The following is a 19,237-nucleotide window of genomic DNA, read 5'->3' on the forward strand; positions in this document are numbered from 1 at the left end:
ATATATTGGCGACATACTTAGAGGCCGGTCTTGCGACAGCATGCTTCTTCCTGTGGTAACACGTCCGCAATACGGTTAGAATTTTTCGGCCAGGTCCGGAGAAGTCGGGTCTAACGTGTCGCGAAAGCCTGATAAATTGACCTACATTGGCTGGTAAGGTGAGTGAAGTACCTGAGGTACACAATTGTAGTAAAGATGTGACTGTTCTTGTTCAAGACCCTGAGCGGTGACTACGGCATGCCAGTGGACGACGACAGCGCTGGATTGTTAGCATTGCCGGATTATGCATCAGTCATGTCCCAGACAACGATACCGTATCGCGCTTAGTTCCACAGGGGCCCGCACGATCGACGGCGTGCACATATGGGATTAAAAGGATGACCAATATACATTAGCGCAGCTGGGCATGCAGCACGACGCGATGCTGGGTATACTCGGTGACTAGATGGATCTGACCGCTGTGGAAGACAGGAATATCGCCATTGGATGGTGAGGGCCATGTGCTTGGCAGGGACCTTGCTTGGAAAGCCAGTACGCTGTCAGTAAAATGATTCGTACACGTTTCGTCACGAGCTCAAAGTGCATTGACGACAAGTGTGAAACTTTGAGCTAAAATGACGCTAAATGGAGAGAGAGTTGGTGCTATTGATGAGCTGTGCATAGGGTGACGAGAACAGGTAGCTCGTGCGACTGACTTACCACGTCAAGAGACAAGTGCATGGATGGATTGATGGAAGGGTGCTCGAAGGCGACGAGACACCGCTCGAGATGTCAGATCCAAAAACATACATGCTGTCTTGGACCCTTCAAGATATGTCAAGGCTGTCGGGCTTCTCATACACTCAAGGACTGTATTTGGAGCACGTAGCGCAAATTGGTGGGTACTGGGCACAAGAGCTGCGGTGGACAGCGAGTGGACAGCATTCAGTTGGCAACAAAGCTTTTCTAAGCTTCACACGTTTGCTCTTTAGGTTTAGGCCGCAGTACTGCCTGCAAAAGAGACGCCGTAAGGGGACAAGAGGAGCCTTGTACTGCAACCTGTATGTTTTCTGTTCGATCCTAGCGTCAGGCTGCGTATTTCTGCATGTCTCAGGAGGCAGAGGGTCTTCGCGAGCACAGAATCACCGAACCATCATTTTCCTTGAAGACTCCGTATGACTGGGCCACATCAAAGCTGTCATTCCTGTTTGCACCCGGCTGCACTGCACACCTCCAAGTTGTATGGCCACGCCATGAAACGTTGGGAGACTATGGGGATACACATCTCTGGGCAAGCCTCCAGCGAGCTCGTCGTCTCTTGCAGCGTCGAACGCGTCTGGAGCACTGCACGCGACGGGGGAGGCCGAATGTGGCTGCCGGGGAGACATCGGCTATTTTGCGAGCGCAAGAACATTATACCCAAGGCTAGTCAGCTGGCTTTGACGGTATAATAGTAAGCAAAGAGCGTTTAAGCATGCTGTCTTCGAAGATACAGTTCTGCTTCTCCCAAGGCCCTCCAGACCTGTTGCCTCTTGTGGTTATACCCCGTATCTTCCACTTATACAGATGTCCATGTCTTCCCGCACATCAGGCACCTTTAATCCCGCTGAAGGGACAAAGGAAGAAAAAATACCAACACCATTAGACGCTATGGATCCCTATCTAGTCCTCCTTGAACCGACAGACGATCCACAGAACATGTCCTCCTGCAGGAGATGGCTTGCTGTTCTCGTGATCAGCTCGGCATCTCTTTGTGTTACCTGTGCTTCTTCCATTGTGAGCATCGGATTCGTTATTCCAAACCCTGTCCATTTACATACTTCATTCAGGCTGCTTTCACAGAAGACGGTGTTGCCCAGACTTTTGGCGTCTCTCATGAGGTAACTATCCTTGGTATCAGTTTGTTTGTCGTCGGCTTGGGACTTGGCCCATTGTTAGTTGGCCCTCTGTCGGAGGTTTATGGTATGCGTCCCAGAGCTATACACTTTAGGCGGTGCTCATCATTCACTTTTCGGCAAATCAAATAGGTCGCAATGTCGTCTACCGCATGTCGTACGCTTTCTTCTTTATATTCTCGTTTCCAATCGCTTTCGCGCCAGACATAGGTAAGATCCGGAATGTCAACAATATCATTATCAAAATGTCTCACATACACCGGTCACCATTGCAGCTGTCTTCTTGGTATTTCGATTCATCACCGGTCTCTGTGGCGCAGCATTCTTGAGTGTAGCAGGCGGAAGTGTCAGTGACATGTTTTCCAATGCCACAGTTGCAACGTAAGCCTCCCGGTTTCTGCCTGTTCAGAGCTACGGTTAAACCCTTATCAACAGTCCCATGGCTGTTTACACGCTGTGAGTCGTCTGTAAATTTAGGACTGCTGGTAAGGAGCATGGCTCTGACAGATTTGGACAAGATCACCCTTCATTGGTCCTGTCCTCGGGCCGTTAATCGGAGGGTAAGATGTCTCACGAACCTGTCTCGAACAAGCAGTCCGTTAACAAAGTTATCCCGTAAACGCCATTATCATTCTAATAGCTTCATAAATCAGGTCAGTGAACGTGAATAGAATTTTGAGGCTGCAACTGATGTAGCCACATCATAGAACATCGATTGGAGATGGACTTATCGTGTATTATTGTGTTGGATATTCGGTGAACTCATCGCCTTGTTATTAGTTAGTTGCTGCGGTAGAGCTTCCATCCAGTGTTCCTGTACTGATGTCCTCTCAGTTGGTTCCAGAAACTTACGTACCTGTTATCCTGAAAAGAAAGGCAAGCAAGTGGGATATACAGCTCTATCATCATCATTGCATCTCTGTTGACCATCATCATAATTATCAGAATGCGGAAATTGACGGGGGACCCCAAATTCTACGCACCTCTAGATAGACGCGATGGGAGTTTACTTTCTGCTATCTTGTTTAGCTGCTATAAACCTTTTCGTAAGTTTTACCTATTTTCTGATGCGGCATGCATGACGCCGTCGCTCATTCTGTCACAGAACTTCTCCTATTTGACAGAATGGCATTGCTTTTAGACACATGGTACAGTTTTTCCCCTTCTCAGCAGGTCCCATGCGCTTAACGGCAATTAAAAGGAATGCCCTATTACTCGGGATCCTGTACCTAGCGTTCCAAGCCTTTCCCATTATTTTCGAGACCAATCACGGATTCAATGTCCAATCAACCGGGTTGACCTTCCTTGGAATCGGAATTGGAATGCTCGTCGGTATCTCCTCTCAGCCCTTCTGGAACAGGTGAACATTCAGATGAGCGTTTTGTTGATTTACGCCCGCTAAAATACAAATCGCAGATTGTACGCCCGCATTGCCGCGGAGAACAATGGTAACCCGCCTCCAGAAATGCGTCTTCTGATGGGCCAAGTGGGAGGAATACTGGTCCCAATAGGTAGGCTCCACCTTCATCTCATCTCATCTCATCACACACACAAACCACAACCATAATCCACAAACGATAAAACCTCTCACTCAAAAAACATCTTTTCTTGAAAAAATTCTGATGCTGATCGAAACCACCGCCTACAGGACTATTCTGGCTCGCATTCACCACGTACCCGCACGTTCACTGGATTGCCCCCATCATCGCGTCTATCCCGTTCGGAACTGGGGTCTACTTCGTGTTCACATCGACGTTCACTTACCTCGTCACTGCTTATCGCCCGATAGCGGCATCTGCGATGGCGAGCAATAGCGCCCTTCGATCCGCGTTCGCCGCTGCGTTTCCCCTGTTCGCAGGGGCCATGTACGATCGCTTGGGTACAGTTGGGGCAACAGCGCTACTGGCTGGTCTCACGACGCTAATGGCCCCACTTCCGTAAGTACAGAATCTCAACGACTAAGCCATGAGCGTCACTCTGATGTTCAAAACATATCTTTTTTTACAGTTTTATATTCTATCGGATCGGAGCGCGTCTGAGACAGAAATCACCTTTCGCCGCTTCATAAAGTTTTCTTTGACGCCTGCATTATAGTACAGTTACACAACTTCTCTTGGGATAGATTTACGCAATATCGTGTCACATCTGGATGAACAGTCTCAACACTATACATCACTTGTACGCTAATCAGCCACGCAATTTCGATAGATCGATATATAATTCACTAGACGTGCAGCTGCGGTTTTGCAGGTGTTATGTTGGAGTGCGTTCTCACTATCGTTTATGCTATGACAAGGGGCGACCCCTCTCAATGTCGTCCACCGAACGCTATAAAAAGTACATGTTCTCATTTTGTAGCCATTATGTTGATGATGAAAGCTAAGAAGCTAATTAAGTATGTATGCTATGCGAGTGTGAATGGAAAAAAGTAGAGTACTTTCAAGGTATACAGGGTGGTATGTATGTATGTGCATTCAGACCATGTTATGATTGAGAGGAAACGAAATCGAAGTAGCGCAGCAGTTGTGCCAAAAAAAACAAGACGAGCGAAAGCGAAGGCGGAAAAAAGTTGACAAGTCGAATTGCCATAACACGCCCAACAATGAAGAACGAAACCCAAAAAAAAATAATACACAAAAGGCGAAATCAAAACCAAAAAAGTTCACGAATCGAAGCCCTCACCGTCATCACTCATACTGCGCAGATCCAGACTTGCCATATCCCCGAGATGCAGTTCATGCTCAGGGCGAAGATGCAGACTCCCAGGAGAGCCCGTCATCTCCGTCATGCAAAAACTCGCCGTGGTAGGAGAAATGTTCCCTGTAGATGACGACACGGACTGCTGATTAGAGTTGGTGTGTCTCATACTGTCGCTTCGCTTGGGCAATGCGAGCGTAGGCGAGGGCGGAGAGATAGACCGACATGAGAACGCGCCCGCACGTTCTGATACACCGTCTTCCAACATCAACATCGACATATTGGTGGGTAGGTTTGGAAAGACAGAAGACGTTGTACTGCCTCGCCGCCGATGAGACTTTGGGACAGGATCGAAAGGGTTGGGAGAAGCTCCCATAGAACCGGTCGGACCCTGCCGTTCGGGCAAAAGTCTTGTATTTGTGTCGGGCAGAGCCGAGTGATGCGAGAAGTGCCGCTGGAGCGGGGGCTTTTGAGGTACTTTGTGGGGAGGATGGACTATGGTTTGATCGAACACGGTCCTTGAGAAAGACGGTGGTGGTCGTGGAGTAGGCGCAGGCCGATGAAGCTGCTCTAACAGCTCGCCCACCCTGTCTTCGAGAACACAAATGCGCTCTCGCAGTTGCGTGTTCTCCTCACGTAGCATTTTGCTCGAGCGTTGCGAGTCAGATAGGGCGGAAAGCAGTGCTTCCGTCTCGAGCTCGTGCTTCTCTTTCATCAGCTGAATCGTAGCCTGCTGAGCAGACGACGAGACTGAGATCGAGGTAGGCGCCGTTGAACCACCAGAAAACGTCGTCCTAGGGGTAGATGAGAACGTAGGGCTACCAGTCCAAGCCATTCCCGCCTCTGACGGTGTCATTGTTCGAGAAATGCTACCATTTCTACCCCATGAAGAAGTGGAGCCGGCCTCCGATAGCGCCATCCTCGAAGGCGTATATCTGGATTCTCGCTCACTGCTCGTCCTTATGGAAGCATAGCGAGACGCTCCTCCCCCACTCTGTGCTTCTCGACTGTCCCGCTCGGGATCCAACAAACCAGCAGCAGCAAAAGCTTTCGCTGTTCGTGGCCCCAGCCACTCCGTAGTGGGAGGCCTGTTGGACAGCGACGACGACGGTCGCACTTCATGTGGAGCACCGTAGGAAGAGACAGAATGTGGAGAGAGGCGCGTTTCCTCCACACTCATGCTCCTTTTCCTATTGAAAAACAGGTGGGCGCGCCTTTTCTTGCTGACCTCTGTTTGGCCATTCATATCCAAACTTGGACGAGCATAGTGGGGGCGCCGAGAATCGGTGGCAGCACTTAGAGATGAAGGGGCTCTAGATGGGGGCGAAACAGATCCTGCTTCAGGCAGGACAGGGTAAGATGGTGCATCGGGAGTGCGGAAAGGTCGTGTTGCAGGGGTGTATGAAGAGGCGTGCCGACTGGGCGTCGCAAGCCGCGACTGCAAGGGTCTCCTGGCGGAAGACTCGCCGAGGTTATATGGCTTGTTAGATGAAACCGGGGAATAACCATTCGATGACAGGGGGGAGGGAGGCTGATGTCGTCGTTTCACCGCAGCCGACGAAATGTGACGCACACTATCATCAGCTCCAGGCTTTTCCATTGGTTCCACATCTGGAGGGGCAGGAGCGCCCGTCACGGAGCGCATAAGCCGAGGAAGGGACGAAGGACTCTGCCGTGACGATGGACCTCTTGAGAGCGATACAGAGCGCCTTGCAGGAGATGATTGGGCGCTAACGAGAGGCGATGGGTGTTGGTATGTAAATGTATCTCTACTGCTTCGAGGGGATTTTTCAGGCGACGAGAAAGAATCGAGCATCTGAGAGGCGGACTTCTGAGGACTGTCGCCTCGACTGGGCGTGACGGAATGTGATCGTGGTGGGACAGCAGGAATAGAACTGTGGAAGGGCGCAGTGCGTCCTTGAACACGATTGGGGCTCAGGAGCGCTGCGAGATCGGGATCCAGAGCGTCGAAGTTGAAAGTAGCATCAGCTTCTTTTCCGCCATGTCCATTATCGTCAACTGCCATCAAGTCGGTAGGGATGGGAGTAGCTTCCTCCACGACGATTCCGTTCACGCCATTTAGCCACTCGGTTGCCATACCCACGTCCTTCACCATTAGAGCATCCATGACTTCGGCCGTCAGCTTCGAAGTAGAGAGGTCAAGAGCAGAAGCATCCCTAGAGTCGGGTGTATGCAGTCCATCCAATACTCGGCGAGAGGGGGACACTGGAGAACAACTCCGGCTGCTTTCAAGTACATGGGATTCATCCAGTTGTGGTATATACTTTGAAATACCAGAATTCTCAGCTTCAATTATCGTTGAAAGATCAGTTCCAAGTGGTGGTCCAGGAGATGGAGTCGGAAGGATTTGTCCTAAGATGAAAACGCGTCAAGTAACGTAGAGAAAGACCATACAATAACGCACTGTAGTTATCATCGCTGTTACTGTTGCGAGATGGCGAATGTGACTCAGCCAAGTCAGGACCTGGTTTCACCAGATAACCATGCTCCCTGTCCATCGCATCCAACTTCGTATTTGCCTCAATCGAAATGACAGGATACTCCTCTGAATCCTCTACTCGGGGAAAAGTTCCGGAACCTTTCCTTTCTCCAGTCATAGAACGACGTATGGACCCAAAGGTGACAAAAGAGTGTTTTGAAGGATTAGGACTTGCTACCTCGACATTTGCAGGTAGATTAGGCCGAAAAGACAGAAGGTTGCGAAGAGAACGAAAAGAAGGTATGGAGGACGCAGGTGTATTGGAGCCATTGGAAATGGTGTAGGTAGAAGACACTGGACTAGCATGGACTGGCGTGCTATGTCCTGAAGGTCGACGGGAATGCGTGGCGAGTGTTATTTGCGGCAAGGATATCGCATTGGAAAGTGCACTCCGGGAAGACTGGGGAGTTGAGATATTAATCGGGATGCGGGAATGGTTCGGAAACGGTGAACGCTGAAATGGGTCTTCAGGCATTGTGTTTTGTTCACTCTAAAGGTCTTCTTGCTTTGCTGATATTGTCGTCTAATGGATACTAAAGAAAACCAGCAACTTCATCCCGAAAAACGCGTATTTCTTGACGAAAGCCCAAAGCAAGTGGAAGGAAAACAGAATGAACCAGTGATTGTGGGAGAAAGGCGGCTAATGTGGCTTATCGACCTCTCGCTCTTAAATTCGCACTGGCAACAGAATTGCTTCCAATGTCGATATGCTACGCCAGAATTGTTGCAATGGCGATGATATAACTGCAACTTGCAACTCAAGCACCAAGGCCATTCCATAGTAATAGCAAATGGAAACATTCGAACAACGCGGCAACCGGACAATGACTCGGATACAATACCTTCACTTCGTCATCTCAATCTGAACTTACAATCAGCCATTTGCAATGATGGGAGAGCACATTCACTATTATTACGAAAAATCATAGGCATGCCCGAGCCCGCAGCACACCCAAGTACATACATCGAACAGACTCAACAAAGAATCTGTCGGCCTCTGCCCTATCTTTACAGCATTTTTTTCTAATCTGCGTCTGTATTCTCGCAATGAAACATATAGTACCAGATGTAGGAAATGTGAGAGAATGGAATCGGTACATGGGAGGACCTCAGCAAAGAGGGCCCATATCTTAAACGTTGGAGGGCGCGAGGATGAGAGGAGGGAGACGGATGTACGAGAAAGTGGTCTGCTGCGTCCAGAAGAGCGAGAGCGCTCCATAGTAAGCACCAAACGATGCCACAATGCCCAATGCGCCACCGGCCGTGTTCAGGTGCGCGTTTCCTACCAAGGTTATCTTTCAGTTATCAAGGTTTCATGAAAAGAACAAAGAAGTCCTACCTGTGAAGGAACTTGCCGACAGACAGCTAAGGGCACACACTGTAAAGAAGAGTGTCACTACAATAGGTGCAGTTGTTCGGATAGCCCCGAGGCTGGTAACACTTCTTAGCACCCTTGAAATAGGATAAACAGATTATCCGTTACTTACCAGAAAACGAAAGTGATCAAACTTAAAATAGAGACTGTTAGTCTAAAATTGTCTTGCGCCAGGAATGTGACTCACGCCCATATTCCAAGGTAAATGCCAATGGCATGACTGAATTCCTCGCCTACCACGCCATCAACCGTATATGCTGCCCTGGTGGAAAGTCAGTTCCTTCACCATCATGACTAGCGACGAAGACGTACGCAAGACCCATTTGTGGTAGGTACAGAGCACCATAGCTAAAGTTGAAACCACCGTATGTAGTGAAGACAGTACTAAAATCGCATGTTAAGCTAGTGAGACTAAGAAACGGTGATAATTCGTGTTGACTTACGCGCTAAAAGTGTTACTGCGAAGAAACGACCTCAGGACGGTGAATCAAAGAGAAAGTGGGATAACATACCCAAGGAACATTTCCCACATGCCGACCAATGTTTGTGATATACCTCCGTAGCTGTGCAGCGGGTGAATACAACAGCCTCATGTAGACGGGGGAAACAACTCACAATGTCGCAAAGACGAGGACAAGATTGGGTGTTGTCACGTTGCCGGCATGGAGAGTGAGGATGGATGAACAGAGGAAGACAGTGCCATAAGCCAACATCCCAAGAGGTGCCTATACATCGTCAGAAACTGTCAGTCATAGGCACAGAAGAGAGAGCAACAGCTACTGACAGGATTACCATACGTCCGCTGATAGGGCTGCATCATTGGTTGTGCTGGAGGAGTATCTGGGCTAGCAGCCTGAACGTAATAGCTGTCATTCCGACCATCTTTCTCGGTGATAGAGTTGGCCGACATAGTGAATCGCTAGAGCTGCGACAGGAGGGTGCTATGTTCAGGGGAAGAGGAAGAGCAGAGATTGGGAAAAGAAGTATCTCCCTTCATTTATACTCGCAAAACAGAAGCAGTCCGTAACACGAACCTTTTTTTCAGTTGGAGCGGGATACGCCTTTGGATGCTCGCACGGTTTGATGGGAAGTTGTGACAACCGCCATCGTTAATCTTCAGTGCTCAGAAAGGTTCATATGCCTGAGACTGCAGTGTTCTCCTGCAAAGATGGTATCAACCGACTGATTAGGACTGATTGGACAAAATCCGTGGGTATTCCCACCACAAGATCTGCTCCCGACGATCTTGCGAGTCTCCGAGGAGGAAACGACAAATCATTAAAACCGGAAAATCACACCTTTTCTTGTACAGACTCCGGGACCATCAAGAGAGAAGGGACAAGTGCTCAAACGCGTGCTGCATCGTATACGTTGTGTTCCCACTGCACAACCGCCCGTTTGGTACCGACCTTGCGGAGGAATATGGACACGAATTGATCAGCCTCGATCGAGAGGTAAAACTGTAAACGCAGCCGGCACGGTCTACAAACCTGGCACTCACGTCCTTACCACTGCACCCGTCCTGCGAAATATTACCACTTCAAACGTGTCCAGATAGAATGTCCACAAGTCAGCGTTCCCGGGCCTGTTCAAGGTAAGAAGACTCTGGCAAACCTCGAGTGACTGGGTCAGGTGAGAGAATTGCATTAATTTACGGTCTTCATTCTTCCATTTACGTAACGACTATGATATCTTCTATGAGAGAAGTCACATAAACCTCAGGGTGGCGTTAGAACACTCCAAAAATCCTCTTTATCATACTAACATCCAGTTTACAGGGAAGATACGCTGTTCAGGCACGTACCTTTTCGCATGCAGAGAACTGTAAAAGATAAATAGGCATGTCCCTTTCATCAAAATCACACTGACATGTATCACATTGGCAGCCCCCTCGATATATATATGATAGCTCTGCACCCTTGAGAGCCTCCTCTCCGGCAACGGCCATCCCCACTCCCACTGACGTCTGCCCGTGTAGGTACGCATTGCCTTTTACTGTCCAGACTTTTCGTCACGCGCGATAAACGCACCGCTGACAATCTGATATGAGACCACACAGATGCGCCGGGGCGACAGGTCGACAGTTGATCACTATTGTATTCTGATATTGTCTGTGGCGTAGTACCTGTTCGCTGCAAGAAGGAGGATGTGGATATTGGTACACGTGAATTCCCATCTTATCACGCGAATGCTGCTTATCTATCGTGAATACCCGCCCAGCGTTGAATTGTCCACCTTATGCGTGTAACAAGATGTATCAGGTCTTACAACCTCAAACCAGACTGCGAGCACTCACGGTGATTAACCTCACATCAACACTCGTCGGCAGCAAGACCCAGCGTCTAGATTAACGAGAAAGACGTGATGATAACGCCAACAGGCAGCCTGTAATACTAACTGGCAACAAAGAACTCATCAATCTAGGCCTTCCGCTTTGCACAATGATGGTCGACATGCCAGGTTCTCACTGTTGATACTATTCTCACCTCCTTGCGCGAACAGGCCAATAACCGGTAAACAGCGCTTCTTCAACTCCTTTTGTGAAACCTGCAGAGTGGCTTCGTTCCATCCTACACTACGCACGACGTACAATCGGTCGTGTCTGTACTCCGTGATTGTGGATAAACAGAGCTTATCCTTTCGCTCCCGCTAGACCCATGTTTTTGACATGGTAAGGCTGACATCCCCGACGGCCCGGTGATTCACCGGTGAGAGACCTACAGTATAGTGACTCGTCACATTCCAGCGCCAACTGCGCCAACTCGCAGCAATCTGCATATTTTTATCCGCAAGGTGGGATTTTCAAGAATACGAAGATCTTCTAGATAACTTCGTGTTCAATGTGTGGAGTGAATTCAACCAGCGCAACGTCCACGGACGCGTGCCTTCCAGGAAGGTTACTAGGACACGCGCATGGAATGGACGTTGCATTGTTTGTGTCATTTTTAGTTTGATGAATGACATGAGAAACGGTGTGTGGTATTCATGACTGTGATTGAGTCAAGCTTCAAAGCTGTTTTGCAAATTGCGGAAATGCAAGAACAGACCGGTCAGGGCATCAAAGTGGGTTTGACATCGCTAATTCAGACCTCGACAGGCATGGGCTCGCTATTTACTAAAGTGGTACTCGACGAAGAGGCAATGGGGATGCGGTTCGTGGTTTGCCTGATAACAGCAAAGTTTACGGCATCAGACAATATCAGAAATAGATGCTGGAAAAACACACACCATATTTGACTATAAGTTGTATGGTGTCAACTGATCAGTCCGCGGTCAAGTTTGGACTGTCGAATACCCGACGTTCGTTACGAGGGGCAAGAGCAAGAAACAACTGATTTATCCCATACTTCCGTGAGGCGCGCAATGTAACTTCACGCCATGAATGAATTCAAGCAAGCGCAACCTGTGTGTGCTGCTACTAGGCTACACATCATGTCGAATCAACACCTTATGGATAAAGGGCGGGATAAAGTGTATTGTGGCTGTGAGAGCCAGGGACGAGTTGACGGAGGTTGTCGGTAATTCTATAGGCATGGTCCTTCACACACTGTGCGACCGTACAAGATTTGATGGAAGGACAAGAATGGAATTATACCTTGCACACCATTTTTGAATTACTTCGTTAATATGGGGTACTGTTTGCAAGCGATAGCATCACAAGCACAGGCGGTCGTGTGTGATCCCGCCATTCTCCGTCGGGCTTTCTCTCAACCAATATCGCGACGCACGATGAGCTGAATAATCCTGACAGCCCTCTAGTCCAGAAGTAGGACGTATATTAAGCAAATAAAGTAGGTTGACCTCGACGGCCGCCATCGAGGCAGCAAGATGAATGTCGGTCCCGATAAGTCCCACTTTATGTCCATCGCGATCGTGACAGGATATCATGACGAGTAAAGGTTCGCGCCAAGCTGAGAAGACCGCTGCTTGTGGAATTTTCAGGGGCGGTACGACGGCCCAGTCAGTGATCCCGGGTTCTGTGAGCGATACGCGCATATCCCTTAGTGTCCCACATATTCAATATCTTCAGGAATTCTTACCGAAGCCAGTTGACTATTTCTCCTCTCATATCGTTTTGCATACCCAATATCTCGAAGGGCTATAGGATCATCACAGGATGGTGCGAACGGCGAACGGTGGCTATACGACTTTGCCTGCGAGAAACTCGGTAACCTTCTTTGTTATGTTCATTCCAGATTCCCGACGAAAAGGCCATAGAACGTAACTAATCCACGTAGTCCAGAGACGAGCAAGAGCAGTTCGTCACATTGCCAGAATTCGCATTGTGCACGTTGGGGAACTATGGAGGCACGTGACACCATGAGGCTAGTCTGAGCTTGAAATACTTCCAAAAATAGTAAGTAATGTATTTACATTCCGAATTCCGATTCCCCATATTCCGACGTGCTCAATTTGCATCTACCCACGAAGTGTTCTTCCACTTGAAGTCTTTGCATCTCAACAACTTCGAGTCTCACCCAAGCTCACAAAAGTATCTGTAATGGCATCCTTACTGAGACTGTACAAGTACGTGTCTTTTTTAAGTCTGTGACTACTTATTTCACAGCACTGTTTTGGTTATCACAGCGCTGCACTAATTCGCCGTCCTATGCTTACCCAGAGTGCGACTGCAGCTTTCTTATTCGGAGCTGGGGACGTGATTGCTCAGCAAGCAATTGAAGGCCAAGGCAAAAACCATGATGTGGGTTAATGTCCGCACCACCTACATGGAAAATTTTCACTCACATAACAACTGTGCTTCCGTCTAGTTCGCGCGTACTGCGAGATTAACTCTATACGGAGGTCCGTCTCGTTTCATCCCGATTGGGTGGAAGTATCTTTGTCTCATCTTGCATTTCAGGAGTCGCCTTTGGGCCCGCCCTGACCAAGTGGTACCAAATGCTGAATCGCATCAAGTTTTCAAGTCCCACGAAAGCGGTTATTTATCGTGTAAGATTCCTATTTCCTCGCACTTCCTATGACACAGGGACCATGACTCATCCTTTCCACAGGTCTGGCTTGATCAAGCTGTTCTGACACCTGGTACGTTGACGCATCCTTATTTGTAATTTCGCCCTTTTGACCACTTGTATTATGCAGTTGCCGTCGGATTCTTCTTCGGCTCCATGAGCATTATGGAAGGAAAAGGTATTGCGGGCGCACAAGAACGAATCACTTCTGTAAGTAACCCGCCCTTGCTTTGCTTTTGAAGATGTACTTACTTCCACCTTTCAGGCTTACACACCAACGCTCATCCGTAACTGGTAAGGCGTGCCCATCCATACCTGACAGTCAATGCTTACTGAAACTAAACCCTCACTTCCCAGGACGGTCTTCATACCAACGCAAATTATCAATTTCGCCATCGTGCCTCATCATTTACGTTTCGTAGTAGTCAGCGTTGTCAGCTTGTTCTGGAGTAAGCATTCCCGTTTGCTTGGCTTTGATCCCGTCTCACATTGACATAAATCGGCAGACACATACCTTAGCGCTGTCAATGCTCAGCAGCAAAAGATCGCCGACGTGGCCCACTTTGAAACTCCTGCAGAGTCGGAGAAAACAGAATAGATACGCTCTCATCAAGAACACCTAGATTATTATAAAGCAGCCCTATTGGATACCTAACACATGTAGATACCATTTTGAACAAGCCATTTGCAAAACTCGTTATGGAGGCTGTGGGGCGTTGCATTACTCAAACCCGTGACAGGCTTGGGTGATTGAGTGTGGAAGGGCCCCCCTGATGCGAAGTAGGAAGAGCCTCTTCCTTAGCAGGGTGTTAGTCTTGGTACTGTCACTCGCTCACTATCTGCCACCGTCTACAGTAGCATTTGGACGGAAGTCCGGTATTTTGATATACTGATATATATTATTTTGCAATGATAACCCTCGTTATCAGGATTGTATTGTGGTTTAAGGTGTAGTTTCAACGACTCACATCATTCGGGCACTGACCCTGTTGCAGCGGTGGAAGAATGATGTCCCAATGTTCCTCTTGGACAAAGCAGGTAGACAGCTTCAAGTCGTACCTACGGTTCCGAATTACACACCGCATACTATATTAAAGCAAACTGAAGTACCATCGCTCTACCATTTTCATTTACCTGCACTTATCAAGCTTCACGTCATCGGCCCCGGTTTCAGACAATTTGTATTCAACGACTTAAGGCTTATCATCATCAAATTTTGAATCGTCTCATTCCCGCGTTCCTTGGAGATTTCTAGAGGCAATCATCGGGCTTCTTGCCTTGTCTGCCGACCTTGACCGCAAATTTGAATTTCAAGATGAAATCGACTGAAACGTTGTTAGTGGGAGGGTGATAAGGCCTATCAGGACACTGGGTAATATATACTACTTATATTCGTGGCCTCCACTGATAGTCTTTGTTTTAGCTCGTTATCACCCTGGTTAGCCAGTGATTCGAACGGAGATCTACAGCGAGGTACGGTTCTATCGGGAACATCGAAGCGCTAGCACGGAGGACCCTCGCATACGCTGATCGTTAAACACGCTCCACCTACCTGTAAATGGAGCCGCGGTACACTCCATAGCCTGTGACGGCGATGGGCATAAGTTGAAGACGAGGTGAAAGCGGCCCATCTGAATATCCCCTCACTGCCAACCAGTTCGGCCTACATCTAAGTTTTATACGCGACTTTAAAGCTCTCAAGTGACTTTAAAGCAGAGCCATTTGGGAATAGGCTCGATTCAGCGCGTCCCAGTCTCGATCCATTGTGTCACAGCTAATTGTAGTATTCTTACCTTACACATCTTCAGCAATGGATATATTTTCGAATGATAAGATCGTTGGGATTCAAATAGTACGAAATCCTTCGGTTTTAGATAACAATAAGCCTTAGGATAACTATCAAGCGTAATCAGCATAGTCAGACACTGTACTAGTATTATCTGTCTACACAAAAACAAGATTGAATGGTACAAGAAAACACGCTAAAAGTTTGTATGTGAGGCCTCGTGAAATATAGTGTTACCCTGTGTAACAAGGTGATTCAACGGAGCTTCATATCAAGTGCAAATAGGAAGGTTTTTCAATATAACATCATCAACTATGTGTAGAATATAATCATAAAATTCACCAAATTTTGCCATAGCAAATCCCTCATGGTAGTCTTCTCCACCCACATACTCTTCTAAACAGCAAGTCAGAGAAGCCCCAACAGTTCCAAATGCAAACTTGAGGGATGCGGTGGGTTCCAGGAGATGAGCATAACCACTGCGCCACACAAAATGAAGAACCACAGAAATGAAGACCTCCAACTTGAAGTGTAAAATGACAAACAACTGACCCATTGAATCTTAGTAGATAGACAAGTCGGTGAAACTGGGATTTGAACTGTGAAAAAAAATTACCAGTTCTACGTGATTCATGAAGAAATACTCTGGCTTCTTTAGTATTTGAGAAGAAACCCAAGTGCAATGGTCTATCTCCAATTTGTTAAAACCAGATGTCAATGTGTAGGCCATACCCAATCTCTGAAGCTCCTTTTGATAGCAACTTGGCAATATTGTGCAAGAGCGCAAGATGGTTCTTCCTTGCTATGGACCATGAATACTTGCCTTGGATTGAGTGCGTGTGTGCGTCAGTGTCAAGACATGCTGTGATGATCAAACCTTGCACATCCCAGGTGGGCATTCCGGCTTGGTTTAAGGCCTTCTTTAAAATTTCCATTTTGGCCACATCCATGCCCACCTTGTTGAGCTTGGTATATCTGGCTTTGCTTTGGGGAGGAGGAGGCAGTGGTGGTGGCGTGATTCTCTGAGAGCCGCAAGCAGAATCAGCTAAGGTATTCATATCTCGGAGACATTGTGAGCTGACTCCTCTCAGAGATTGGGAATCAATATCTTGCACATGAGGGGCTTTGTAAGGACCATTTTACATTTTCTTATCTTTCGTTCCATATCTTGGTTCTCAGACACCTTTCCCATTACACCTCTGGCTTTGGGGCTGGAGGTATCCTTTGCCATCTTACTTCTCATAGTCCTAGCACATCAGGAAAACGTGACTTAGATATAAATGCAATAAATTGCAACATATATGCTATAATAGCAGAAATATCTGTTATATCTATAAGTGTGATTATTGCACAGTCTCCTACTCTAAATGCATAAATATCAATAAATATTAGTTTAGAGTATTGCTATATCATAAAAAGTGGTTTATAGCACAGTCGTTAAAACAAAAATGACTTTGCAATTTTTCACTATAATTCACTCTAAATGCAATTATCTCAATCCATACTCCATCATATTTAAGAAAAGCACTAATAAAGCAAATTATATTGGTTTCTAAAAACGCTGCAGCAGTAATATTTATAAAAATAATTTGACACTTTTGCTGCTTCCTCTAAAGCATCAAAATCAAATATAAGCTCAGAAACATCAGATGTAACAACCAAGAGCTTGTTACTCTGGCGCACAACTAGAACCAACTATAGAGAGGATGATGAGGGAGTGGTTACCCTTTAGGTTTCAACAGGTTAGTTGTGAGGATACAACAGGAGGACTTGTTGAGGAGTCTCCTTGATCTATTAGGGTATATATACTACTACAGGGTTGTTTGTACATGTGTACTGTACAGTTAATGGAGGCAGTGGCTGATGATGTCAAGGGTCACAGCCCGTGTTGTGAGGCAACAATAAACTATAACAAAAACAAAACCTGTCTCTTACTGCACTTGCAGGGAGTAAGGGGTTCAATGAGCTTTTAAGGTCGACAGACACTAGTAAATATAGCAAGTAGAGGACTTGGGAGTAAACTCAAGGGTTTCGGCTGAGGAGTAAAGCGGGTAAATCAAGTAATAGAAAACTAAGGAACTATACATGAATAGGTAAGGCTTTATATAGCTAACCGTCCGTTCCTCAGACCGAAAGGAGAATATACGAAAAGTGGTCTGAGGAATAAATTGTCCAATAACAAAAAGGGAACAACTATCGTACGACTTTGAATGATTAATCAGCGGGTGAGAGAATTGTACTAATAATAGGTGTTTGTTACGTGTGTTCAGGAACCGTATCCTCATGATGAGGTACGATCTGGATCAAAGTGTTTATTCGTATATCCGGGCCTTAATGGGGCTTGGAGCTGGTTGGCGAGATGCCTACTACCAGTCCCTACCCATTATGCTGGCTGGCTGGGAGTGATACCCAGTCTCTGATCTGTGATATAAAGTGGTAGCGGTGGTTAAGAAAGCCTGTGAGGGCTATGAGAAGTAAGATAGCAAACGATACCTCTAGCCCTAGAGCCAGAGGTGTAATGGGAAAAGTGTTTGAGAACCAAGATATAGAGAAGATAAGAAAATAATAAAATGGTCCTTACACGTGTGACCAGCTCCACTGCGTGAGAGAGTTGTATCTAAAAATAAGGAAAAGGCAGCGTAGCGCGAGAAAGAGGAGTTTGAACAAAGGGGAAAGTGCCGCATGGCACAGTGTGAAAACTACAGAAAAAGGTTAAACAGGAGAATGAAAATTAAAGGTCCAAAAATTGTGTATTGTAACATCAGATTGCTCCACTGTTATACAACCATTCCTACAAAAATACTTGAGGTTAAGAAAATGTTTTAATATAAATATGTAGTAAGCTCTTACCAAATATATTTATCAATCTCATCAACTACAGCCACCAGGTATGTAGGAGAATATTTCTGAAAAATTTCCAGCAACCTCATATGATGATCCCACCTTGTAAAAGTATAATAAGTACAGATTTATAGTGATTGAGGTGACATACCTGGCAGAAAATGCTGTCTCTAAGAATTCTATTGTGGCATTGTTGATAGCACCTAGCAAAGCACATTCAATCTGGTAAACAATATTGATTGTTAGTTTTATTTAAAAAAAGATATGAACACTTACAGAGCATGCTACTAGAGCCAAAGGCCTTTCAGAAGTAGCCTAGAAATTGTGAATAGTAATATCAAATAATGCCAACATAAATGAATTTAATAATGTCACTCTTTTAGTTTGAAGGCGGTGATGATGGAGAAGAAGTACTTATTGCAGCTCTGCCCCTGGCCATCAAATGACTGCATCGTTTAGAATATATAATCCTAGATATTAAAATCCTGAAAACCAGGCCAATGATACAAGTTCAGTATATGTGGCAAAGATGAAAATACAAATGATACAAACAAATACAAATCTAAAATAATAGTTTTAGCAGGTGGAGAATTCTTGCGCACCAATATAGGGAGAATATAACAGTGAAAATATACCAAATCCAATGCACAGAGGCCCTTCTTTACAAGTACTGAGAAAGACCGGCCTATTTGCAGCCTGAATGGTTGAACACATTTGAGTTTTTACTTTGGTTTGGTATAGTATTGAAATGACAATGTGAAAAGGTAAATAAAATTCCCACCTTTTGTGTGCCACAACAGTGATAAAATTGGATAATGACCAGACCAGGGATTGAACCTGGAACCTTCTGGATACATGCCAGCTGCTCTACCAATTGAGCTATATGGCCAAGGTTATACAATGTAGGATCTTAAACATGACATGCAACCACGGACGTCTTACGCAGAATAGCTGCTGCATACTGGGCTGGCTTACAAATTAGAGGTATTATCCTATGGAGTATTGGTATGTCAGAGTATATTCTAACAAATAGAGGGCAGGAGTGCGCTGCAGCACAACAGCGCTTTCCCACAGTTGACAACACATTTTGCTCAATACTATAGGCATTATAGGGAGATCTGAACCGCTTTTTGAGACATTTAAACTCCGATTGTAACACTTTCCCACACCATTGAACGCCCACATTTGCATTAT

General features: G+C 46.5%; 7 protein-coding genes across 7 annotated transcripts; 3 read left to right on the forward strand and 4 right to left on the reverse strand.

The window, feature by feature from the left end:
- Positions 1-158: 158 nt before the first annotated feature.
- SERLADRAFT_459643 (uncharacterized protein) lies at positions 159-1,061 on the forward strand (the record flags this gene model as incomplete). Its single annotated transcript, XM_007314955.1, is given in 2 exon segments — positions 159-813; positions 826-1,061. Coding segments are annotated over 2 exon segments (279 nt in total), but the record flags the coding sequence as incomplete, so codon positions are not given.
- A 398-nt stretch (positions 1,062-1,459) lies between these two features.
- On the forward strand, positions 1,460-4,254 carry SERLADRAFT_459645 (uncharacterized protein; the record flags this gene model as incomplete). Its single annotated transcript, XM_007314956.1, has 15 exons — positions 1,460-1,755; positions 1,809-1,941; positions 2,007-2,084; positions 2,150-2,255; positions 2,310-2,330; positions 2,393-2,434; positions 2,515-2,527; positions 2,582-2,653; positions 2,709-2,758; positions 2,820-2,920; positions 2,980-3,022; positions 3,076-3,234; positions 3,291-3,385; positions 3,523-3,811; positions 3,882-4,254. 15 exons carry the CDS (start codon positions 1,546-1,548, stop codon positions 3,940-3,942), a joined length of 1,473 nt encoding a protein of 490 aa, XP_007315018.1.
- Positions 4,255-7,956: 3,702 nt separating this feature from the next.
- Positions 7,957-10,094, reverse strand: SERLADRAFT_459650 (uncharacterized protein; the record flags this gene model as incomplete). Its single annotated transcript, XM_007314957.1, has 11 exons — positions 7,957-8,353; positions 8,411-8,502; positions 8,559-8,579; positions 8,634-8,708; positions 8,759-8,830; positions 8,890-8,904; positions 8,959-9,009; positions 9,062-9,171; positions 9,231-9,387; positions 9,481-9,855; positions 9,937-10,094. The coding sequence occupies 9 exons, from the start codon at positions 9,354-9,356 to the stop codon at positions 8,202-8,204; spliced, it is 714 nt and encodes a 237-aa protein (XP_007315019.1).
- Positions 10,095-12,020: 1,926 nt separating this feature from the next.
- On the reverse strand, positions 12,021-12,711 carry SERLADRAFT_459652 (uncharacterized protein; the record flags this gene model as incomplete). Its single annotated transcript, XM_007314958.1, has 2 exons — positions 12,021-12,423; positions 12,487-12,711. The coding sequence occupies one exon, from the start codon at positions 12,332-12,334 to the stop codon at positions 12,101-12,103; it is 234 nt and encodes a 77-aa protein (XP_007315020.1).
- A 158-nt stretch (positions 12,712-12,869) lies between these two features.
- On the forward strand, positions 12,870-14,328 carry SERLADRAFT_459653 (uncharacterized protein; the record flags this gene model as incomplete). The annotated part of the gene is made up of 9 exons (XM_007314959.1): positions 12,870-12,973; positions 13,034-13,148; positions 13,216-13,249; positions 13,308-13,396; positions 13,459-13,489; positions 13,547-13,626; positions 13,682-13,710; positions 13,774-13,865; positions 13,923-14,328. The coding sequence occupies 9 exons, from the start codon at positions 12,948-12,950 to the stop codon at positions 14,012-14,014; spliced, it is 588 nt and encodes a 195-aa protein (XP_007315021.1).
- Positions 14,329-15,903: 1,575 nt separating this feature from the next.
- SERLADRAFT_434708 (uncharacterized protein) lies at positions 15,904-16,260 on the reverse strand (the record flags this gene model as incomplete). The annotated part of the gene is made up of 1 exon (XM_007314960.1): positions 15,904-16,260. One exon carries the CDS (start codon positions 16,258-16,260, stop codon positions 15,904-15,906), a length of 357 nt encoding a protein of 118 aa, XP_007315022.1.
- A 1,788-nt stretch (positions 16,261-18,048) lies between these two features.
- SERLADRAFT_406219 (uncharacterized protein) lies at positions 18,049-19,150 on the reverse strand (the record flags this gene model as incomplete). Its single annotated transcript, XM_007314961.1, has 6 exons — positions 18,049-18,145; positions 18,195-18,265; positions 18,320-18,358; positions 18,825-18,922; positions 19,019-19,035; positions 19,071-19,150. The coding sequence occupies 6 exons, from the start codon at positions 19,148-19,150 to the stop codon at positions 18,049-18,051; spliced, it is 402 nt and encodes a 133-aa protein (XP_007315023.1).
- Positions 19,151-19,237: the final 87 nt, after the last annotated feature.

The sequence above is a fragment of the Serpula lacrymans genome (genome assembly GCF_000218685.1).
Source record: "Serpula lacrymans var. lacrymans S7.9 unplaced genomic scaffold SERLAscaffold_3, whole genome shotgun sequence".
Classification (NCBI taxonomy): Eukaryota; Fungi; Basidiomycota; class Agaricomycetes; order Boletales; family Serpulaceae; genus Serpula; species Serpula lacrymans.